At 46.9% G+C, this 19,077-nt stretch overlaps 1 protein-coding gene across 1 annotated transcript in view; it reads right to left on the reverse strand.

Annotated features, from left to right (window-relative positions):
• The window catches only part of ANKRD33B (ankyrin repeat domain 33B), a 115,181-nt gene extending 97,167 nt beyond the window's left edge, over positions 1–18,014 (reverse strand). Inside the window, exon 1 of the mRNA XM_077809168.1 lies at positions 17,592–18,014. Coding sequence (XP_077665294.1) covers positions 17,592–18,014 — 423 coding nt within the window. The remainder of the gene's footprint in view (positions 1–17,591) is intronic.
• Positions 18,015–19,077: the final 1,063 nt, after the last annotated feature.

A 19,077-nucleotide genomic window follows, 5' to 3' on the forward strand; every position in this document is an offset into this window, starting at 1 on the left:
ATTGGAATAACAGAGACTTGGTGGGATAACTCGCATGACTGGAGTACTGTCATGGATGGGTATAAACTGTTCAGGAAGGACAGGGAGGCCAGAAAAGGTGGGGGAGTTGCACTGTATGTAAGGGAGCAGTATGACTGCTCAGAGCTCAAGTATGAAACTGCAGAAAAACCTGAGAGTCTCTGGATTAAGTTTAGAAGCGTGAGCAACAAGGGTGATGTCGTGGTGGGAGTCTGCTATAAACCACCGGACCAGGGGGATGAGGTGGATGAGGCTTTCTTCCGGCAACTCGCAGAAGCTACTAGATCGCACGCCCTGGTTCTCATGGGCGACTTCAATCATCCTGAAATCTGCTGGGAGAGCAATACAGCGGTGCACAGACAATCCAGGAAGTTTTTGGAAACTGTAGGGGACAATTTCCTGGTGCAAGTGCTGGAGGAACCAACTAGGGGCGGAGCTCTTCTTGACCTGCTGCTCACAAACCGGGAAGAACTAGTAGGGGAAGCAAAAGCGGATGGGAACCTGGGAGGCAGTGACCATGAGATGGTCGAGTTCAGGATCCTGACACAAGGAAGAAAGGAAAGCAGCAGAATACGGGTCCTGGACTTCAGAAAAGCAGACTTTGACTCCCTCAGGGAACTGATGGGCAAGATCCCCTGGGAGAATAACATGAGGGGGAAAGGAGTCCAGGAGAGCTGGCTGTATTTTAAAGAATCCTTATTGAGGTTACAGGGACAAACCATCCCGATGTGTAGAAAGAATAGTAAATATGGCAGGCGACCAGCTTGGCTTAATAGTGAAATCCTTGCTGATCTTAAACACAAAAAAGAGGCTCACAAGAAGTGGAAGATTGGACAAATGACCAGGGATGAGTATATAAATATTGCTCGGGCATGTAGGAATGAAATCAGGAAGGCTAAATCACACCTGGAGTTGCAGCTAGTGAGGGATGTTAAGAGTAACAAGAAGGGTTTCTTCAGGTATGTTGGCAATAAGAAGAAAGCCAAGGAAAGTGTGGGCCCCTTACTGAATGAGGGAGGCAACGTAGTGACAGAGGATGTGGAAAAAGCTAATGTACTCAATGCTTTTTTTGCCTCTTTCTTCATGAACAAGGTCAGCTCCCAGACTACTGGACTGGGCAGCACAGCATGGGGAGGAGGTGGCCAGCCATCTGTGAAGGAAGAAGTGGTTCGGAACTATTTAGAAAAACTGGACGTGCACAAGTCCATGGGGCCGGATGCGTTGCATCCGAGAGTGCTAAAGGAATTGGCGGATGTGATTGCAGAGCCATTGGCCATTATCTTTGAAAACTCATGGCGATCGGGAGAAGTCCCAGAAGACTGGAAAAAGGCTAATGTAGTGCCAATCTTTAAAAAAGGGAAGAAGGAGGATCCTGGGAATTACAGGCCGGTCAGCCTCACCTCAGTCCCCGGAAAAATCATGGAGCATGTCCTCAAGGAATCAATTCTGAAGCACTTAGAGGAGAGGAAAGTGATCAGGAACAGTCAGCATGGATTCACCAAGGGAAAGTCATGCCTGACTAATTTGCCTTCTATGATGAAATAACTGGTTCTGTGGATGAAGGGAAAGCAGTGGATGTGTTATTCCTCGATCTTAGCAAAGCTTTTGACACCGTCTCCCACAGTATTCTTGTCAAGAAAGAAATATGGGCTGGATGGATGCACTACAAGGTGGGTAGAAAGGCTAGATTGTCGGGCTCAACGGGTAGTGATCAATGGCTCCATGTCTAGTTGGCAGCTGGTATCTAGCGGAGTGCCCCAAGGGTCGGTCCTGGGGCCAGTTTTATTCAATATCTTCATTAATGATCTGGAGGATGGTGTGGATTGCACCCTCAGCAAGTTTGCGGATGACACTAAACTGGGAGAAGAGGGAGATAAGCTGGAGGGTAGGGATAGGATACAGAGGGCCCTAGACAAATTAGAGGATTGGGCCAAAAGAAATCTGATGAGGTTCAACAAGGACAAGGGCAGAGTCCTGCACTTAGGACGGAAGAATCCCATGCACCGCTACAGACTAGGGACTGAATGGCTAGGCAGCAGTTCTGCAGAAAAGGACCTAGGGGTTACAGTGGATGAGAAGCTGGATATGAGTCAACAGTGTGCCCTTGTTGTCAAGAAGGCCAATGGCATTTTGGGATGTATAAGTAGGGGCATTACCAGCAGATCGAGGGACGTGATCGTTCCCCTCTATTTGACATTGGTGAGGCCTCATCTGGAGTACTGTGTCCAGTTTTGGGCCCCACACTACAAGAAGGATGTGGAAAAATTGGAAAACGTCCAGCGAAAGGCAACAAAAATGATTAGGGGATTGGAACACATGACTTATGAGGAGAGGCTGAGGGAACTGGGATTGTTTAGTCTGTGGAAGAGAAGAATGAGGGGGGATTTGATAGCTGCTTTCAACTACCTGAAAGGGGGTTCCAAAGAGGATGGATCTAGACTGTTCTCAGTGGTAGCAGATGACGGAACAAGGACTAATGGTCTCAAGTTGCAGTGGGGGAGGTTTAGGTTGGATATTAGGAAAAACTTTTTCACTAAGAGGGTGGTGAAACACTGGAATGCATTACCTAAGGAGGTGGTGGAATCTCCTTCCTTAGAGGTTTTTAAGGTCAGGCTTAAAAAAGCCCTGGCTGGGATGATTTAGTTGGGGATTGGTCCTGCTTTGAGCAGGGGGTTGGACTAGATGACCTCCTGAGGTCCTTTCCAACCCTGATATTCTATGATTCTATGATTTCAATGACTGTGTGACCCAGTGCCGCACTGTGTGCCGCACTGACACAGGGATGCATGAGGGTTACCGGGGTCCCCTGGGTGTGGGATCTCCATATTAGTTCACCACTGAATGTCATATAAGGTCTCTACAGAAAGCCTATGTCACACAGGTCATCATAATCATTGTGAGATGTATGTAAGGAAAATATGTGAGGAGCTAGGTATGTATACTAACCATTATGTTCTCTAGGTCTGTGAGTTAGGGCAGGTCACCAAAAGGTGAGCCACATATCAAACGGAGTGCTCCAAGGGTTGGTCCTGAGGCCGGTTTTGTTCAACACCTTCATTAATGATCTGGATGATGGGATGGATTGTACCCTCAGCAAGTTCGTGATGACACTAAGATGGGGGTAGAGGTAAATATGCTGGAGGGTAGGGATAGGGTCCAGAGTGACCTAGACAAATTGGAGGATTGGGCCAAAAGAAATCTGATGAGGTTCAACAAGGACAAGTGCAGAGTTCTGCACTTAGAATGGAAGAATCCCAGGCACTGCTACAGGCTGGGGACCGACTGGCTAAGCGGCAGTTCTGCAGAAAAGGACCTGGGGATTACAGTGGAGGAGAAGCTGGGTATGAGTCAACAGTGTACCCTTGTTGCCAAGAAGGCCAATGGCATATTGGGCTGCATTAGTAGGAGCACTGCCAGCAGATCGAGGGAAGTAATTATTCACCTCTATTCGGCACTGGTGAGGCCACATCTGGAGTACTGCATCCAGTTTTTGGTCCCCCACTACAGAAAGGATGTGGACAAATTGGACAGAGTCCAGCGGAGGGCAACGAAAATTATTAGGGGGCCTTCAACTACCTGAAGAGGGGTTCCAAAGAGGTTAGAGCTAGGCTGTTCTCAGTGGTAGCAGATGACCGAACAAGAAGCAATGGTCTCAAGTTGCAGTGGGGGAGGTCTAGGTTGGATATTAGGAAAACCTATTTCACTAGGAGACGGTGAAGTACTGGACTGGGTTACCTAGGGAGGTGGTGGAATCTCCATCATTAGAGGTTTTTAAGGTCAGGCTTGACAAAGCCATGGCTGGGATGAGTTAGTTGGGGTTGGTCCTGCTTTGAGCAGGGGGTTGGACTAGATGAACTCCGGAGGTCTCTTCCAACCCTAATCTTCTATGATTCTATGATATTCCTGTCAGGCCATATGCTTCTCTCTCTCTCTGGCCGATCATATGCAAATTGAGTATTGTATGGTTCACAATGAATACCCATTCACAATCTGAGTGAAATGCTAATCAATAGTTTGAGGGGCTTGCAGGGAAAAAAAACCAACAGAGAAAAAAAACCCTAACAACTCCTGTTTAGGAGTAAAGACAATGAACTTGTATCTGGGGAACAGATGTCTCCCCTTCATGAAGGATAACTGGGGATTCAAGTTGCTTGATTTCATGAAAGAAGGGTTTTAAGCCCATCCTGGCTGAAAAATGCTCTGAAGACTTGTATGTCTTATTAGACAAAAGAGCATTTTTTAGTTGAGTTTAGGCCCTAGAATGCATGTTATGATTTTGTTTTAGATGTTCCCTTTATTTCCATTAATCCTATTTGCTATTATCTGAATCTCTAGTCTTTGTTGAATAAACATCTACTTGTTTTGTCTATAAACAAACCTAAGTGCTGTGTATTAAGTAAAGCTATACTCTAAGGTGTGGTTAGTAAACGTTGATGTATTGTTCATTTGGGAACAGCAGGCCTGGTAATTGTGTGATTGTCCAGTGGATATGGCTGGGCACTACAGGGGGATACTCAGAGAACTCAGGGTCCAGAGGATGCTCGGAGAACCATTGTCCCTCATGCATCGCTAGTCTGCATGAAGGACTACGGAGCCCATATGGGCTGAAAGGGGAGTGCTTGTGTTGCCTGTGGCAGGGAGAGTAGAGAGCTGACTCCTAGCAAGCAGAGAAAAGGTTCCCTCATGCTAAAGGCAGTAAGAAGCTCATGTTTTTGTTTCCACAAGACCCAGGTTTAGTCCCCACAGGAAACTCAAACAGGGGTGGCACTACATTTGGCTATGCCATATGTACCTCCTAGACCACAATCTGCTCCCAGAGCCAGGAATGGAAACCAAAAATCCTGATACTCAGCATTCAAAGGCTGTCACACAATATTAGTGTAATCCACTAGCAATGTGTATGTTGTGTCACCATGCATGGGCTGGTACACTCAGAAGATAACAGCAAGCTTTCCCCTCAGTGTCCCCACCTTTTAACAAACTTGGAAGAGGTCTGTGTTGTAAATGTGGAGAGTATGGGTTCAAATCGTATTGATGACCCATGGTAGGAGTGCAAAAAAATAGATATATATGTATATAAGAGCAGTGGCTTCTGGTTGGGAGCCCAGCTCTGACGGCAGAGCCGCTGCCCGCTGCAGTGCAGAAGTAAGGATGGCACGGTATGGTACTGCCGCTCTTCTGCGCTGCTGCCTGCAGAACTGGGCCATCAGTCAGCAGCTGCCACTCTCTGTGTGGCCACCTAGTGCTGAAGGCAGCAGCGCAGAAGTAAAGGTGGCATGGTATGGTATTGCTACCCTTACTTCTGTGCTGCTGCTGGCGGAGCACTGCCTTCAGATCTGGGCACCTGGCCAACAGCTGCCGCTCTCTGGCTGCCCAGCTCTGAAGGCAGTGCAGAAGTAAGGGTGGCAATACCATGACTCCCCTAAAATAGCCTTGCAACCCCCCTGCAACTCTTCGCCGTCTGCTTTGGACTTAACTATCTTGAATAGTTTCGAATCATCTGCAAATTTGGCACCTCACTGTTTACCCTCTTTTTCAGATCACTTATGAATATGTTGAACAGTACTGGTCCCAGTATAGACCCATGGTGGACACCACTATTTGCCTCTTTCCATTCTGAAAACTGACCATTTATTCCTACCCTTTGTTTCCTATCTTTTAACCAGTTACTGATCCATGAGAGGACCTTTCCTCTTATCCCATGACAGCTTACTTTGCTTATGAGCCTTTGGTGAGGGACCTTGTCACAGACTTCCTGAAAATCTAACTACACTTTATTCACTCGATCATCTTTATCCACATACTTGTTGACCTCCTCAAAGAATCCTAGTAGATTGGTGAGGCATGATTTCCCATTACATAAACCATGTTGACTCTTCCCAACAAATCGTGTTTATCTATGTGTCTAATAATTCTGTTCTTTACTATAGGTTCAGAATGAATTTATATTGCAAAATATATTTAGAGGTGAATGTAGATATTGTTCAAAAATTAACTTTACTGCTATGTATTTATTATTGGTATTTGGTTAATGGGAGCTGTTTCTTTTAGATAAGGTACAGTAGACTTAGAATGTGTTTGACTCTGAGGGTATGTCTAACGCTATAAACTTAAGTCGACCTATATTAGGTTGACTTACAGCCACCACAGTAATTACTGCAGTGGTTGATGTCCACGCTGCCCTTCTTCTGTTGGTGGGACATGTCCTTACCAGGAGTGCTTCCACTGACTTCAGAGGAGCAGTGTAGGTGGCCAAGAGCCAGAGCTCTCAGCTTTGTGCACAGCTCCCCAGCAGGAGCCCGGCTGTCCCCCTCCCCCCGCCCCGCACACCTTTCCCCTGGCTTCTCAGCACCCCGCTCCCTGCCGGGAACAGGGCAGCCACAATGGGCTTCTCGGCTCTCCCCTCCCTGCTGGTAATGTGCCTCCTCCCCCCCCGCCCTTCTCAGCTCTCTGTCAGGAGCATGGCAGCCAGCCAGACTCCAAGCATGGAGCTCCCAGTGGCGTATTAACGCCTAGGCCGACAAGGTCTAGGCCTAGGGCAGCAAATTTGCAGGGGCGGCAAATTTATAATAGCAGCCAGACGCTGCTTCCCCTGGCCCCGCCCCAACTCCATCCCTTCCCCGCCCCCATTCCCTGCCCCTATTGGTCCCCTTCCCCAAATCCCCACCCCAGCCCCGCCTCCTCCTGAGCTCGCTGCATTCCCCCCTCTTCCCCCTCCTTCGCGAAGCTGTTTCACGCACAAGCACTGGCAGGGAGTGGGGAGAAGCAGGACCTGGTGGCGCGCTCAGGGGAGGAGGGGTGGAGGCGGAGGCGAGCTAAAATCTTTAATTCACCACTGGGAGCTCCCAGTGGGGAGCTGAGTCCCTGGGAGGACACATGGTCTCCCAGCAGGGAGATCAGCTCCCAGCGTCTGGTCAGTTGCCCCATTCCCAACTTGGAGGATGGAGCCGAGAAGCCCAGTGCAGCTGCCCCATCCCAGGGGGGAGCAGGGAACTGGCTGGCAGTCTGGCTTGGAGCAGCAACAGGCAGTAGCCCGGCAAGAATGATAGCCAATAGATGCAAGTAATGCAGTATCTACACGGACACTGCGTTGCCCTAACTACACCGACATAAACCTCTCATGGAGGTGGGGTTATCATGTCAGTATAGTAGGGCACTGTGACGTTCTGTACCTCGGAGGAAAACCCAGCACCCCCATGTTCATCCTTATAATTTAATTGTGTGGTATCTAATGCAAAGTTTGTCATGTCGGGTGTCTTCAGAAGGCTCATGATGCACTGAGCATTGTTGTTATAGTAATGTTACAAGTTGTAATTTCATGTATATAGTTATGAGGCTGAGAATGTGTCCTCATGGCTTAAAGCAAGCCCAGGCAAAAACTCTCACAGAGCAGAGGGGCAGTTCACACCTCATCAGGGCATGTATGGGGCAAATCCAGCCCAGCCACACAGGAACAAAAGACACTGGCTAGGCAACGACAAAGGATCTGTTGGACTCTTGGATGAGTCACCCCCCTTCCTTTGGTCAGTTAGGGACTGTGATGAGGTAATGCTCACCTGACTCTGAAGGGCAGGGGCAAAGCCAAGAGGGAAGAAAGAACATGATAAAAGGGAGAGATGTTTGCCATGATCTTCCTCTCTCTTGCACCTCCATCTACAGCCATCACTACCAAGCGACTGAAGCAATGATCAAAGGGGAGAACCTGGCTGAAGGGCAACCAGCCAGCCTGTGGTGAGAAGCATCTAAGTTTGTAAGGGCACTGAAAGTGTTAAGATCAGGTTAGAATGCATTTTGCTTTTATTTCATTTGACCAAATCTGACTTGTTAAGCTTGGACTTATAATCACTTAAAATCTATCTTTGTAGTTAATCAATCTGTTTGTTTATTCTACCTGAAGCACTGCGTTTGATTTGAAGCACGTCAGAGACTCCCTTTGGGATAACAAGCCTGGTACATATCAATTTATTTGTTAAACTGACGGACTCATATAAGCTTGCAGCATCCAGCGGGCATAACTGGACACTGCAAGATGGAGGTTCCTAGGGTTGTGTCTGGGACCAGAGATATTGTCTAGAGTCATTCGGTTGCACAATCCAAGGAGCAGCTTACATGCCAGAGGCTGTGCATGAACAGCCCAGGAGTGGGAGTTCTCACAGCAGAGTAGGGTAAGGGTGGCTCCCCAGAGTCAAGGGTTGAAGTGACCTAGCAGGTCACCAATCCCAATAACACCTGAGGAGAACGTCACAGGTGGGAGCAAGGGTGTTGTGCGTACACTGACATAATCAGGTCGATGTAAGATGTCTTACATAGACCTAATGCAGTACTGTAGACCAGGACTGAGAGCAGTGTGGGAGAGATTTTGCCCATGTCCAGAGAGTAGAAGGCCCTGCCTGTGTAAACTGAGAAAAGGTCAGAACTTCTTTTAATAAACTTATCTTGCCAGATAGCAAATCTGATTCTCAAAAGTGTAGCATTAGTTATGTGTTCTTGGATGCCTCAGGGTGTTGGTAATAGAGCACCTGTCACTAAACTGAATCCTGCCCAGTTCAGCTGAGACTAAAAGTTATTCATGTCTGATAGAGGTTTGGTATTAGGGTTGCCAACCTCCAGGATTGGCCTGGAGTCCCCAGGAATTAAAGATAATGCATGTGATTAAATCTCCAGGAATATGTCCAACCAAAATTGGCAACCTTATTTTGTATCCTTTCTATAATTTCCAGCTTCCATATCACAAACTCACCACCATGCTTTTCACTAGATTGTAGGCTCTTTGGGAAAACTCTTACTGTGTATTTGTGCAGTGCCTCCAGTAAGAGCTGCCTGCAGCAAAGGCCAAAATCATGTGTAACCCCCAAGGAGATTACATTGATTCCTGGGACTCTGTCTGCGGGCAGCTCAGGGAGAGGCATACTGTCCCTGGTAGGGAGGGGGAGCCAAGGAAGGCTCAGAGTCCGCACAGCAACCAATACGGAGTGAAAGGCCCTCCCAGGGAGAAGCCATTTTGTAGTCAGTCTGGAGCCAGCGAGGGAAAGGGAAGGACTGGCTGTGTGGGGGCTGGTGAGTCCCAGGCCTGCATGCAGGGTTCCCCCTGAGAACTGGCCTCTAGGGACCTGACAGCAGATCCCTCAGCTGGGCTTTTCCTTCCCCACTGATGATTCCCAATTTGTAGCATTTTCTGGGAAACTTCCCAGCCAGGCTGAGTTCACCTTCCAGCTCCCTAGGGGAGACCAGTCACCACAGGGTCAGCTCTGCTCTGGCTGCTAGTCCAGAGAAGCTGCCTGCCGAGCGTGTGACTGGAGGCTGGGCTAGGAGGCTACAGTTTGGATGTTAGTGTAGTTGTATAACCTACACCTTGAGCCCTACATCCCTTTGTGGTGAGGGGAAATCCTGGGACCGACGCAGCCTGATTCCTGCATGAGGAGGATTCCTGCCAGCAGAGATCAGCCCCTCTGCAGTGACTGAGGAGCCCAGAGCCATCTTCAAACCTGAGGATCATTCATGGAGTTTGTGAGTGCACCATATTTTAGTTAGTTAGTTAGGGAATTTGTTTTGAGAACTGTGTCCTCAAGCCAGGGAGTAAGGGTTTGAGGATTTTATAACCTGCTGCATATTACATCTGTGGAGGAATTTACCATCTTCTCCCACTTTTGAGTCCTTTGGGCTGTACTGAACCCCATCAGCCACATTGCTAAACCACTGCAGAGAAGAATTTTGTGGTTATAGGTCATCAAGGGCCCCAGCCAAGTACGAGTACCAACGGGGCACTATTTTTATATTTGCTACATCAAGTCACAAGTATTTGCAGTATGGGTACCGGTGACCCAAAAATAATGTCTTACCCTGTTGTGTTGTATTTGTCTCCTGTTTAATATAATTATTGTGTTGAATATATTTTTATGTGTTTGTATTATTTCTTGGAAGTCTCCAACTATCTGGCAAGTAAGTGGGGATTATTACTCTGTAGTTAGAATTTTCCACCCAAGCTGCCCTGGTGACCCTGCCAGAAGGGAGCGAGGGGGGTGGAGGCACCGCCAAATAATTTCATAGGAAAAAAAGAAAGAAGATACACCCCTGTGAGTGGGTGGCGGGATCCAAAAGAACCCAGACCTGTCCATCAAAACCTGTAAGCAGATTGGCATTAAAGGAGGTAACCAGGTGGAGAGGGGGCACTACACGTTACTGAAAATTTGCAAGAGTCAGCAAGCAACATTAAATATGATTTAATCTTTTTAAAAATCTTCTTGAGCCAATCTCTTTATTTTTGTGGGTCTGATTCATTATTTTTAAACTACTGGGGTTGGCAACAATGATTTTTGGCAGTTCACATCCAAGTTGTTTTTCCAGGCAGTCTGAAGGTTCAGGAAGACTGCATTGGTTTATGTTTTATTCATAATTTCAATCTTTACAACACTAGAAACAATTTTTTTTTAAAAGCACAAATTCTGGAACAGAAATCTTTGGCAAAGACAAATTCTGTAGCGGCATAGAATCACAGAACACTCTGGGGCCTTGCTAAAAGAGCTGTCACTACATTTGCTGGCCAAAGCAAGGCATACTGTGCAATGACATGTTTGACTGTAGCCTCAGGTATGAAACTACCTATTGGTCCAATGGGGAGACAACTTGGGCAATGACAGTCTGAAAACCCTTTGTGTAGCCACAACCAGATCCACATTGCAGGCACAAAAGCATTTCCGCTTAATATTTATGTGACTGTGGATCTCTCCAACAGAATTTATCCCCTAGAAAGTCCTTCCCCTGCAACTCCACCCTACGTATGTCAATGGTTGGCACCAACCCACATTTCTATGACATGCTTTTTGGAGACCCTGAGTTCCCAGGCTGATGTGATCCTAACTCAAGCTGCGTGAAATTTTTTGGATAACACTTTTGTTTGACCAAAAAAATAGAGATTCAGGCAACCAAAACGTTTTGCAAATTTGTGCATCAATTCGCTAAATTACCTCAATCTTAGTTTTTAAGAAGGTTAAAAAAATCCTCAAAAATGAAACAATTTGTCATCAAATTTTTTTTCAGCATTTTTGTTTCATCAAAAAAAAATTATTTGGGGTTAACTCAAAATGATTTTTTTTCATTTTTTTTGACCAGCAAACCAAAAAAATCAGTTATTCACACAACTCTGATCCTAACCTCTTTTTGTTTGCTGACTAATAAATACCTATGGGTTTTTGGTGTGTCTGTGCCCCTCCCCAGTGTATATCTTTATTAGCAGATACTTAGCAGTAAGCAGCTAATGAGAAGGTAACTCAATAGGAGCTTAGCTAATGGTGAACAACAAATGCCTTCAAAATTCTGCCTGTAGAAAGACAGACAGACAGACAAAGGCCAGCAAAATATGATCTGTTTCACAGAACCTTAAGCCATTCACCCCTGAAAAAGCAAAGTCAGCATAGAATAAGGCTGGTCAATGGTGTATTCTAAGGAGAGTTTCTGTGACACATTCTAAGTATACTTATACATGGTCTCTTGTATGGAGAAAAGCAAAATATTCTGTTGATACATGCGAGAACTCTGAGGGGAAGAAAACAAGACCTCACAGGCAGGGACATGGAAAATATTTTGTCTTCACACATTCTAACATAATGAGGTAAAATATGATCATAAACATGATATCCTCAAAATGCAGTAAGAAGAAAAGGAGTACTTGTGGCACCTTAGAGACTAACCAATTTATTTGAGCATGAGCTTTCGTGAGCTACAGCTCACTTCATCGGATGCATACTGTGGAAACTGCAGAAGACATTATATATATATATACAGAGACCATGAAACAATACCTCCTCCCACCCCACTCTCCTGCTGGTAATAGCTTATCTGAAGTGATCATCAAGTTGGGCCATTTCCAGCACAAATCCAGGTTTTCTCACCCTCCGCCCCCCCCCCCCGATGATCACTTTAGATAAGCTATTACCAGCAGGAGAGTGGGGTGGGAGGAGGTATTGTTTCATGGTCTCTGTGTATATATAATGTCTTCTGCAGTTTCCACAGTATGCATCCGATGAAGTGAGCTGTAGCTCACGAAAGCTCATGCTCAAATAAATTGGTTAGTCTCTAAGGTGCCACAAGTACTCCTTTTCTTTTTGCAAATACAGACTAACATGGCTGTTACTCTGAAACCTGTCAAAATGCAGTGTTATACCTATGAAAATAATAAATAATGTCTTAATTGCATGTGTTGCGTCTAGTGGTTTCTGCACTCAACAGAACTGCAAGGGAGATCTATGGAGTAAAAAAAGTGAAGAACTGGAGAGGAGGAAGGAATAATAGCATGTTTGTGTCACCAGCTTTTGAGGAGAGGCTCAGCTCTAAAAGGAAGTTATGGAACTATCAAGCAGATAATTAATATATTTTCTGCCATAGTTATAAATATCTCTTTTAGGACGATAATTGCCATATGTATTAGAAACAAGGCCACCTTTTTTTAAAGAAAGTTGCTCTGCCCTGACCAGATCAAATGTTTAACAACTCAGTTACATAAGACTTTTTAAAATCAATTTTTCTAACCGAACAAGAGATACACAGACAAGGTTGTAAAGGTGTATCAGAGATTTCTACTAAAAACCTTATTAGGATATTAAAGTTTTGATGTTGTTCTAAATTCTTGAAAGTCCAGAAGCTCTAAGTTAAATTTATGAAAAAATAAATATTTGCAAGTCTGGAAATTTAGAATTAAGGATCAACAGCCCGCCATTCTCCTCTATAGTGTATATTAGCCACATGATGCAAATTGCCACCTATATAAGGCATTCTGCATGAAATCCTTGTCCCACTGAAGTCAATTAGGAGTTTTGACATAGACTATATGGAAGACCTGAATTTAGAAGTTTTGGTGAGTGAGGCTAAGTCCTCTGGGATCTTCAACTAGCATTGGTACATTATAATGGGTCACAGTGGATTTCTAAATGGTTATGTCTCAGGCTCAGCAGGAGGGAGAAAAAATAAGTACTATTTGGTGCTGTTTGTACTCTGCATAAAGAGGATAGTAGAACGGTGATGTGGGTGAATGTTTGGGGACTTGTGCAGGCAATGACTGCAAAACTGTTGTCTCAACTACAGTGGGAATGTGGAAAGGGAGTGGAACCATATTTGGGCTGCATCTGATAGCTATCAGGCTGGATGCTGCTAAGTCTGGCTCACAGCAGGAAGTTGAGAAAAGGCTGTACCTTTGGTAGGTGGCTCCTAGCCAGACAGCATACAGTTCATAGATTATTGGGTAGGCTATGGAGAAGTGTAAGGATGCACACTCACCACCAGTGCATCTCTTTGTATCAGTGTGTGATGTTGCAGGCATTTTCATCTCCGGTGCTTCTTGCAGACCAGCTGCAAGAATTGGCTAGTCCAAATCCCTTTGGGCTGGAGCACAGGGTTTTAAGCTTAATGGTAACACGGGGTGGGGAGGACTGGAGGGAGAGGAAGGACAGACTTGAGAGCCCGAGCTCAGCCCAAGCCACAGCCTCAAAGCAACATCTGCTATTTTTAGTGCGAGTCTCACTAACACAAGCCTGCGTAGCCAGGCTAGGAGGCTTGCATCCAGATGCAGTGTGGAGGTCTCGGGCACATCAGCCATTCATAGGAAGCAGCCATCTGGTCTACTCCTTGTGGCTTCTTTCCCTGATGAACTCAGCCTATTTATAAGGCCCAGGTGTCGGAGTCCTCATCTGATTCTTCCTTATTCCCCCCTTCTCTGTCTGCCAAGTAACTACCTAATTACTGCCCAGGTAATGTGAATATGACTAACTGGTCTTTTAATCCTTTCTTGTTCCCCCTCACAGGAAAGTATGTGCCTCATATAGGAAATATGTGAAAAGAGTGGTGGAGGGATATAAGACTGTCTCTGGAACACAGAATTCAAGGACATGGGAAGGGAAGGGAAAGAATTAAGGTTATTTGTGGACATTAACTGAGAATTTTCAGACTTTTGTTTCTCTGTAAATTTAAACTTAACTCAGAATTGCTTTTGTTTTAAGGCCAAGATTTTGAAAAATAGGTACTCACATTTATGCTCTCAAGTGTGTATTTAAGAACTCATCTTTAAAAAAATTGGTCTGTTTTTCTTTTATAAATACAATATTCCAATGAGGATTTTAATCAAAGCAATTGATATGTTGTAACAATCATAACTGAATCTTAATAAGGTGTTTTGTTTATGATTTTTCTTGGTGTATTTAAGGAAAGTATTTTTTTAAATTATGAAAATAAAAACACATTTTAGATTGTTATCTTCTGACAGGGACTCTATCAGTATAACTATACCTATAGAGTAAAGACGTATATGCTGTTCAAAGAAACACAAGTAAGCATGGTTCTGGAATCAAATACTATTCTGGTGAAATAGTGTGGTCTCCTTGAAACTAGTTGTCAGTCACAGGTGCTTAGAAACTATGAGCACAAGTGGAGTTTATAAACTTGGCCATACCCTTCGCTTTACTGGGGAGTTAAGTTTAAAAACAAGTTTTGTCCATGAGTACCTGTTTATAAATGCCACATGTGTTGATGGACTGTCTGTATAAACTCCATAGAAAGGATATTATAAGGATATCGCAATGTCTCCAGCAATATGTGCTTCAGAGCTCACCTATAGCCTCATCTTGGCCCTGGAGTCAGACCCTCTCTTTCCCTTGTGATGCTCAAAACTCCCACTCCACTGAACCTCTTCTCATGTGCAAGAGTCTCTCCCTTCCAAAACAGAGTTAATGGAGTTTACAATACCAAAGAGTTTATATCTATAGCAGTGGTTCTCAAATTGTGGGTCAGGACCCCAAAGTGGGTCACAACTCCATTTTAATGGGGTCACCAGGGCTGGTGTTAGATTGGCTGGCGCCCAAGCCTGAGCCCCACCACCTGGGCTCAGACTTTGGCTTCAGCTTGGAGTGGCGGGGCTCAGGTTACAGGCCCCATGCCCGGGGATGAAGCCCTGGGGCTTCGGCTTTGGCCTCCCACCCAGAGAGGCGCAGATCAGGTGGGCTCATGGTTCAGGCGCAGTTCAGGTGGGCTCCTGAGGTCGTGTAGTAATTTTTGTTGTCAGAAGGGGGTCACAGTGCAACAAAGTTTGACAACCCTGAATCTATAAAAGGAGTACTTGTGGCACCTTAGAGACAAACAAATTTATTTGAGCATAAGCTTTCGTGAGCTACAGCTCACTTCATTGGATATCCGATGAAGTGAGCTGTAGCTCACAAAAGCTTATGCTCAAATAAATTTGTTAGTCTCTAAGGTGCCATAAGTACTCCTTTTCTTTTTGCAAATACAGACTAACATGGCTGCTACTCTGAAACCTGAATCTATAAGCTTCCATGAGAGTTTATAATGGTCGTGGGGCGGGGGGGAACTATGTGACTAAAGACTTGTGAATTCCAAAAGACTAAAACTGCTCTGGTTTTCAATTGGGATAAATAAGTAAAAACAATTTTCATGTCTTGAGGTCAAAGTAGGTCAAACAGTGAAAAGCCACTAATTTTATCAGAACTTGAAAATCAGTTGCCTGTAATACTCTGGCTTTCTTTCAAAATTATCCTATCTGATCTCCTAACCATGGACAATTTCAAGCTGAAAAAAATTTGGGGAGATTTTCTCTGTGTGTGCAAAAAGGAGGTGGTGAGTGTCAAATTGGGCTTTTAATTGGAACTGTCAATCTTAATTCTGGAGTCACTGCTGTGAATCTTTACTATGCAGCTGGTCTGAGCCTATTACATATTATCTGGGAAAAATTACAAGTCCTTTGTTCTGCTTTAGTGAAAGAAATCTGTCCCACCAATGAATCAAACTAAGTGCCTGACCAATCAAAACTGTTAAAACCAGAATACATATATATGTATAAGAAATCAGAAAAAAAATACTCCTAGATGCTCAGTTTTTAGCATAGAAACTCATTAAACCTTATTTGACATTTCAGAGCTGAGAGAATGCTTATATTTTAGTATAAATAAATTGTATTGTGAAGAGAGAGAGAGAGAGAGAGAGAAAGAGGAAATTATTAACCTTGATCAATAATGAGAAATGTAAAGTATCCTGGGGCAGGGGTGGGGTAGGAGAGCAGCTGGTTTACTTCTGGCAAATAAAAAGAATTAGTAATAAAGTCATTCCTTCTACAAATCTGTTTGAACACGAAACCAATTAAAAACAAAACTGAGAAGATAAGCTTGGGAAATTACCTGGTGTTTCAAACTTTCATGGGTAAAACATTTATTTTAGAAAGGAAAGTTGACCACCATCCCTCTCCTCTTTTAATTGGAGCCCTATTTGTCAAAGGGGGATGGAAAGTTATGTCAGTCAGTATGTGTGTTAAGGTCTATGCTTTTTTCCCCTTCATTCTTGTGCATAAGGGTACTACTTGGTCTGTGCCCCTATCCCATCTAGGAATGTGGATGCATGCTTCTCCCTAAAACCCCTACAAAGCAAGTGATACCATCATGCCTTCATTTTCTACTTCCAGCATATTCAGGTGTATGTACTCTGAGTAAGCAAGCAAGTATAGGCTCACATGGGGTGGTCCATGTCTGGGTGTCACAGAGGCCGAGTAAGTTTCAGAGTGTGAGGACAGAGCATATAGAAGAGTCAGGTGTGGGGGCAGGCATGGGGGCTTGGATGTGTGATAGAAGCATGGGTATGTATGGGGAGACAGAGGATGAATTCAGGTGTGTGGTATAGCCAGGTGTGTTTAAATGGCAGAGTCGGGAGCGTGGCAGGAAAAGGATGGCTTTAGAGATATATGGAAAGTGTGTGAGCGGAAGCAAGAATGTACAAAGAATACAGGAGCCAAACTCAAAAGTATTTCAAAATTACTGGGTATCTGGGGAGTTGTTGGAAGACAGAAGAGGACAAAAGAGATCAGTGTGGTGTGTATGTTTAGGAAGCATAATGAAGGGAATTTAAGGGGTGTTGGTTGTACATGTTGGGGTTTGGAAGGCATATTTGAGGAGACAGAGTCTGGGTGTGTGTTGGGAGTGTTGCATTAGTGCTGATAGAATGGAGGCCAAAGGGGATGTACAGGATCAGATTAAGGTTCAAACAGTATATGTCTACACTGGAAAGCCCCCAAATCCTGGAGTTGTGATTACGTCACAATCTCAGCTGTTATTTTTTTTAAAGGCTCTAGCCCTTGTGGGTGCAAAGAAAAGCTTGAGAATGTGACTTGAGTGTGAACAATGCAGTGATGTCTGCCTGAGTCTGCAGAGAGCCTGGGAAAAGAATAGCTCAGATGCTACAGAGATGAGCATGGTATAAAATCTGCATAGGGTCAGGTTGCATTCAGAGTGTGTCGGGCAGGAGACTGGGGGATAGCTGAGGAGGGGGTTAGAGAGTGTGTATAAGGTAGAAGCTGAGCCGAATGGACAGCGGGGTCTGATGCATGTGAACGTGGAGAAATTCTGGTGTGATTGTGAGTGGGTGAAGCGAGGGGGGTGAGACCTGGCAGGGAGGGGACCTGCGTGAATGGGTGGTACCCAGTGGCAGTAGTATGGCAAGTCTTGGGCTGTCTGCGGGGCTGGGGACTGAATGAGGGGCAGCAGGGTGCAGGAGAGATGTGGGCTGCAGCCCAGCCATGCTTGGCTCACCCGGTTGTTGCGATCAGTCTCCCGCACCTCCTCCTCCTCAGGCCCCTGGCGCATCAGCGCTCTCAGCACCACGGCGTTGTTGGTGCAGCAGGCTCGGAAGAGGCTCAGTGGCTCGGGGCTGCTGACGTCCGAATCCCCCAGGGACCAGCTCTCCTCCTCGTCCTCCTCGGCACCAGGTGGGTAGAAGGAATCATCCGAGGCGATGCTGCAGGTGTCGGGCAGCTCGGAGAAATCCTCGTACTCCTCATAGTCCTCCTCCTCCTCCGCCGCTGCCACCACCTGCTCCTGCTGCTCTCCCTCCGAGCCCCGCGCCTCCTTCTCCCCCCCTGCGTTGGGCCAGACCTGCTGCTGCTCCCCCTTCTGCCTCCCCCCAGGGCCACGCAACTCCCCGGCACCTGTCCCGTCCCCAGACAGCAGCACCATGATCCCTGCACCCGGGGGTTGGGAGAGGTGGTTGGGGGGACACTGACACAGCTGCTGTTCCTGCTCCCCACACAGGGAAGGGGGCACCCCAATGTACTGAGACCCCCACAGATACCCCCACCCACTGGGACCCCCACAACTCACCCACTGAAACTTTCCCAGCTACCTGTCCCCTCACCCAGTGAGACCCCTTACAGCTACTCTTCCCCCACACCCCCACCCAGTGAGACCCACACAGCTACCCCTCCCCCCACACCTCATCCACAGAGACCCCCCTCACCTACTGAGAGGCCCCCAGGGATCCACCCCCACCCCCCAATAGAGCCACTAAGCCCCACTCCCCCCCCTACACAGTACACCCAGCCAGAGCCGCGCACGCTCACTCCCTGAGCCCTCCTCAGCCCCCCACAATTCAGCCCCCGAGCCCCTTGAGCAGCGGCCCGGCTCCCTCCCGCCGGTCTCCCAAACCCGTGTAGGGGCGGGGGGGACCAGTGTCGATGCAAATACCCGGGGGGGGGGGGTTCTCTCCACTTTTAAGCCATCTCGGCAGAAAGCCCCGCGATCCTGGAGCTCCCGGGTGTGCAGGCGGCGGCGGGCGGGGGTGTTAGTGAGCTGGCCCGGCCCGGGCGCCGGAGTCCTCGGGGCCCCGCTGCACAGGCGGCTGGGCGCCCAGCGCCGGGGCCGCGGGAGGTGTTTGGGAGGGGCGGCGACTCCAGCTGCTCCCGGGAAGGCTGGGGCGAGCCCCACGGGCGCCCGGCGCCCCCGGCCGGGGGGGCTCCGCGCTGGGAAGCGCCGCCTCCCCGAAATCACCGCGCGTCTCCCGCTCTCACATTTCCAGCGAGAGGGGCCGGTGGGAAATTCCCCCTTCGCTGCCTGACAGCCACGCGTCTCTGCCCCAGACCCAGTGCTCCCCCCTCCCCAACGCGAAACAGCCCCGCTGGGTTTTCCCGCCGCACACGGCTACATACAAGCCTCCGCCGGCAGAGCAAAAATCCCCGGGAGCGGTAGTTTAGTTCGGCTGATCCGAAACTCCGAGCCCATCTTAGCTCCGCTCCTGGGATGG

This window comes from Eretmochelys imbricata, chromosome 2 (genome assembly GCF_965152235.1).
Source record: "Eretmochelys imbricata isolate rEreImb1 chromosome 2, rEreImb1.hap1, whole genome shotgun sequence".
Taxonomy (NCBI): domain Eukaryota; kingdom Metazoa; phylum Chordata; order Testudines; family Cheloniidae; genus Eretmochelys; species Eretmochelys imbricata.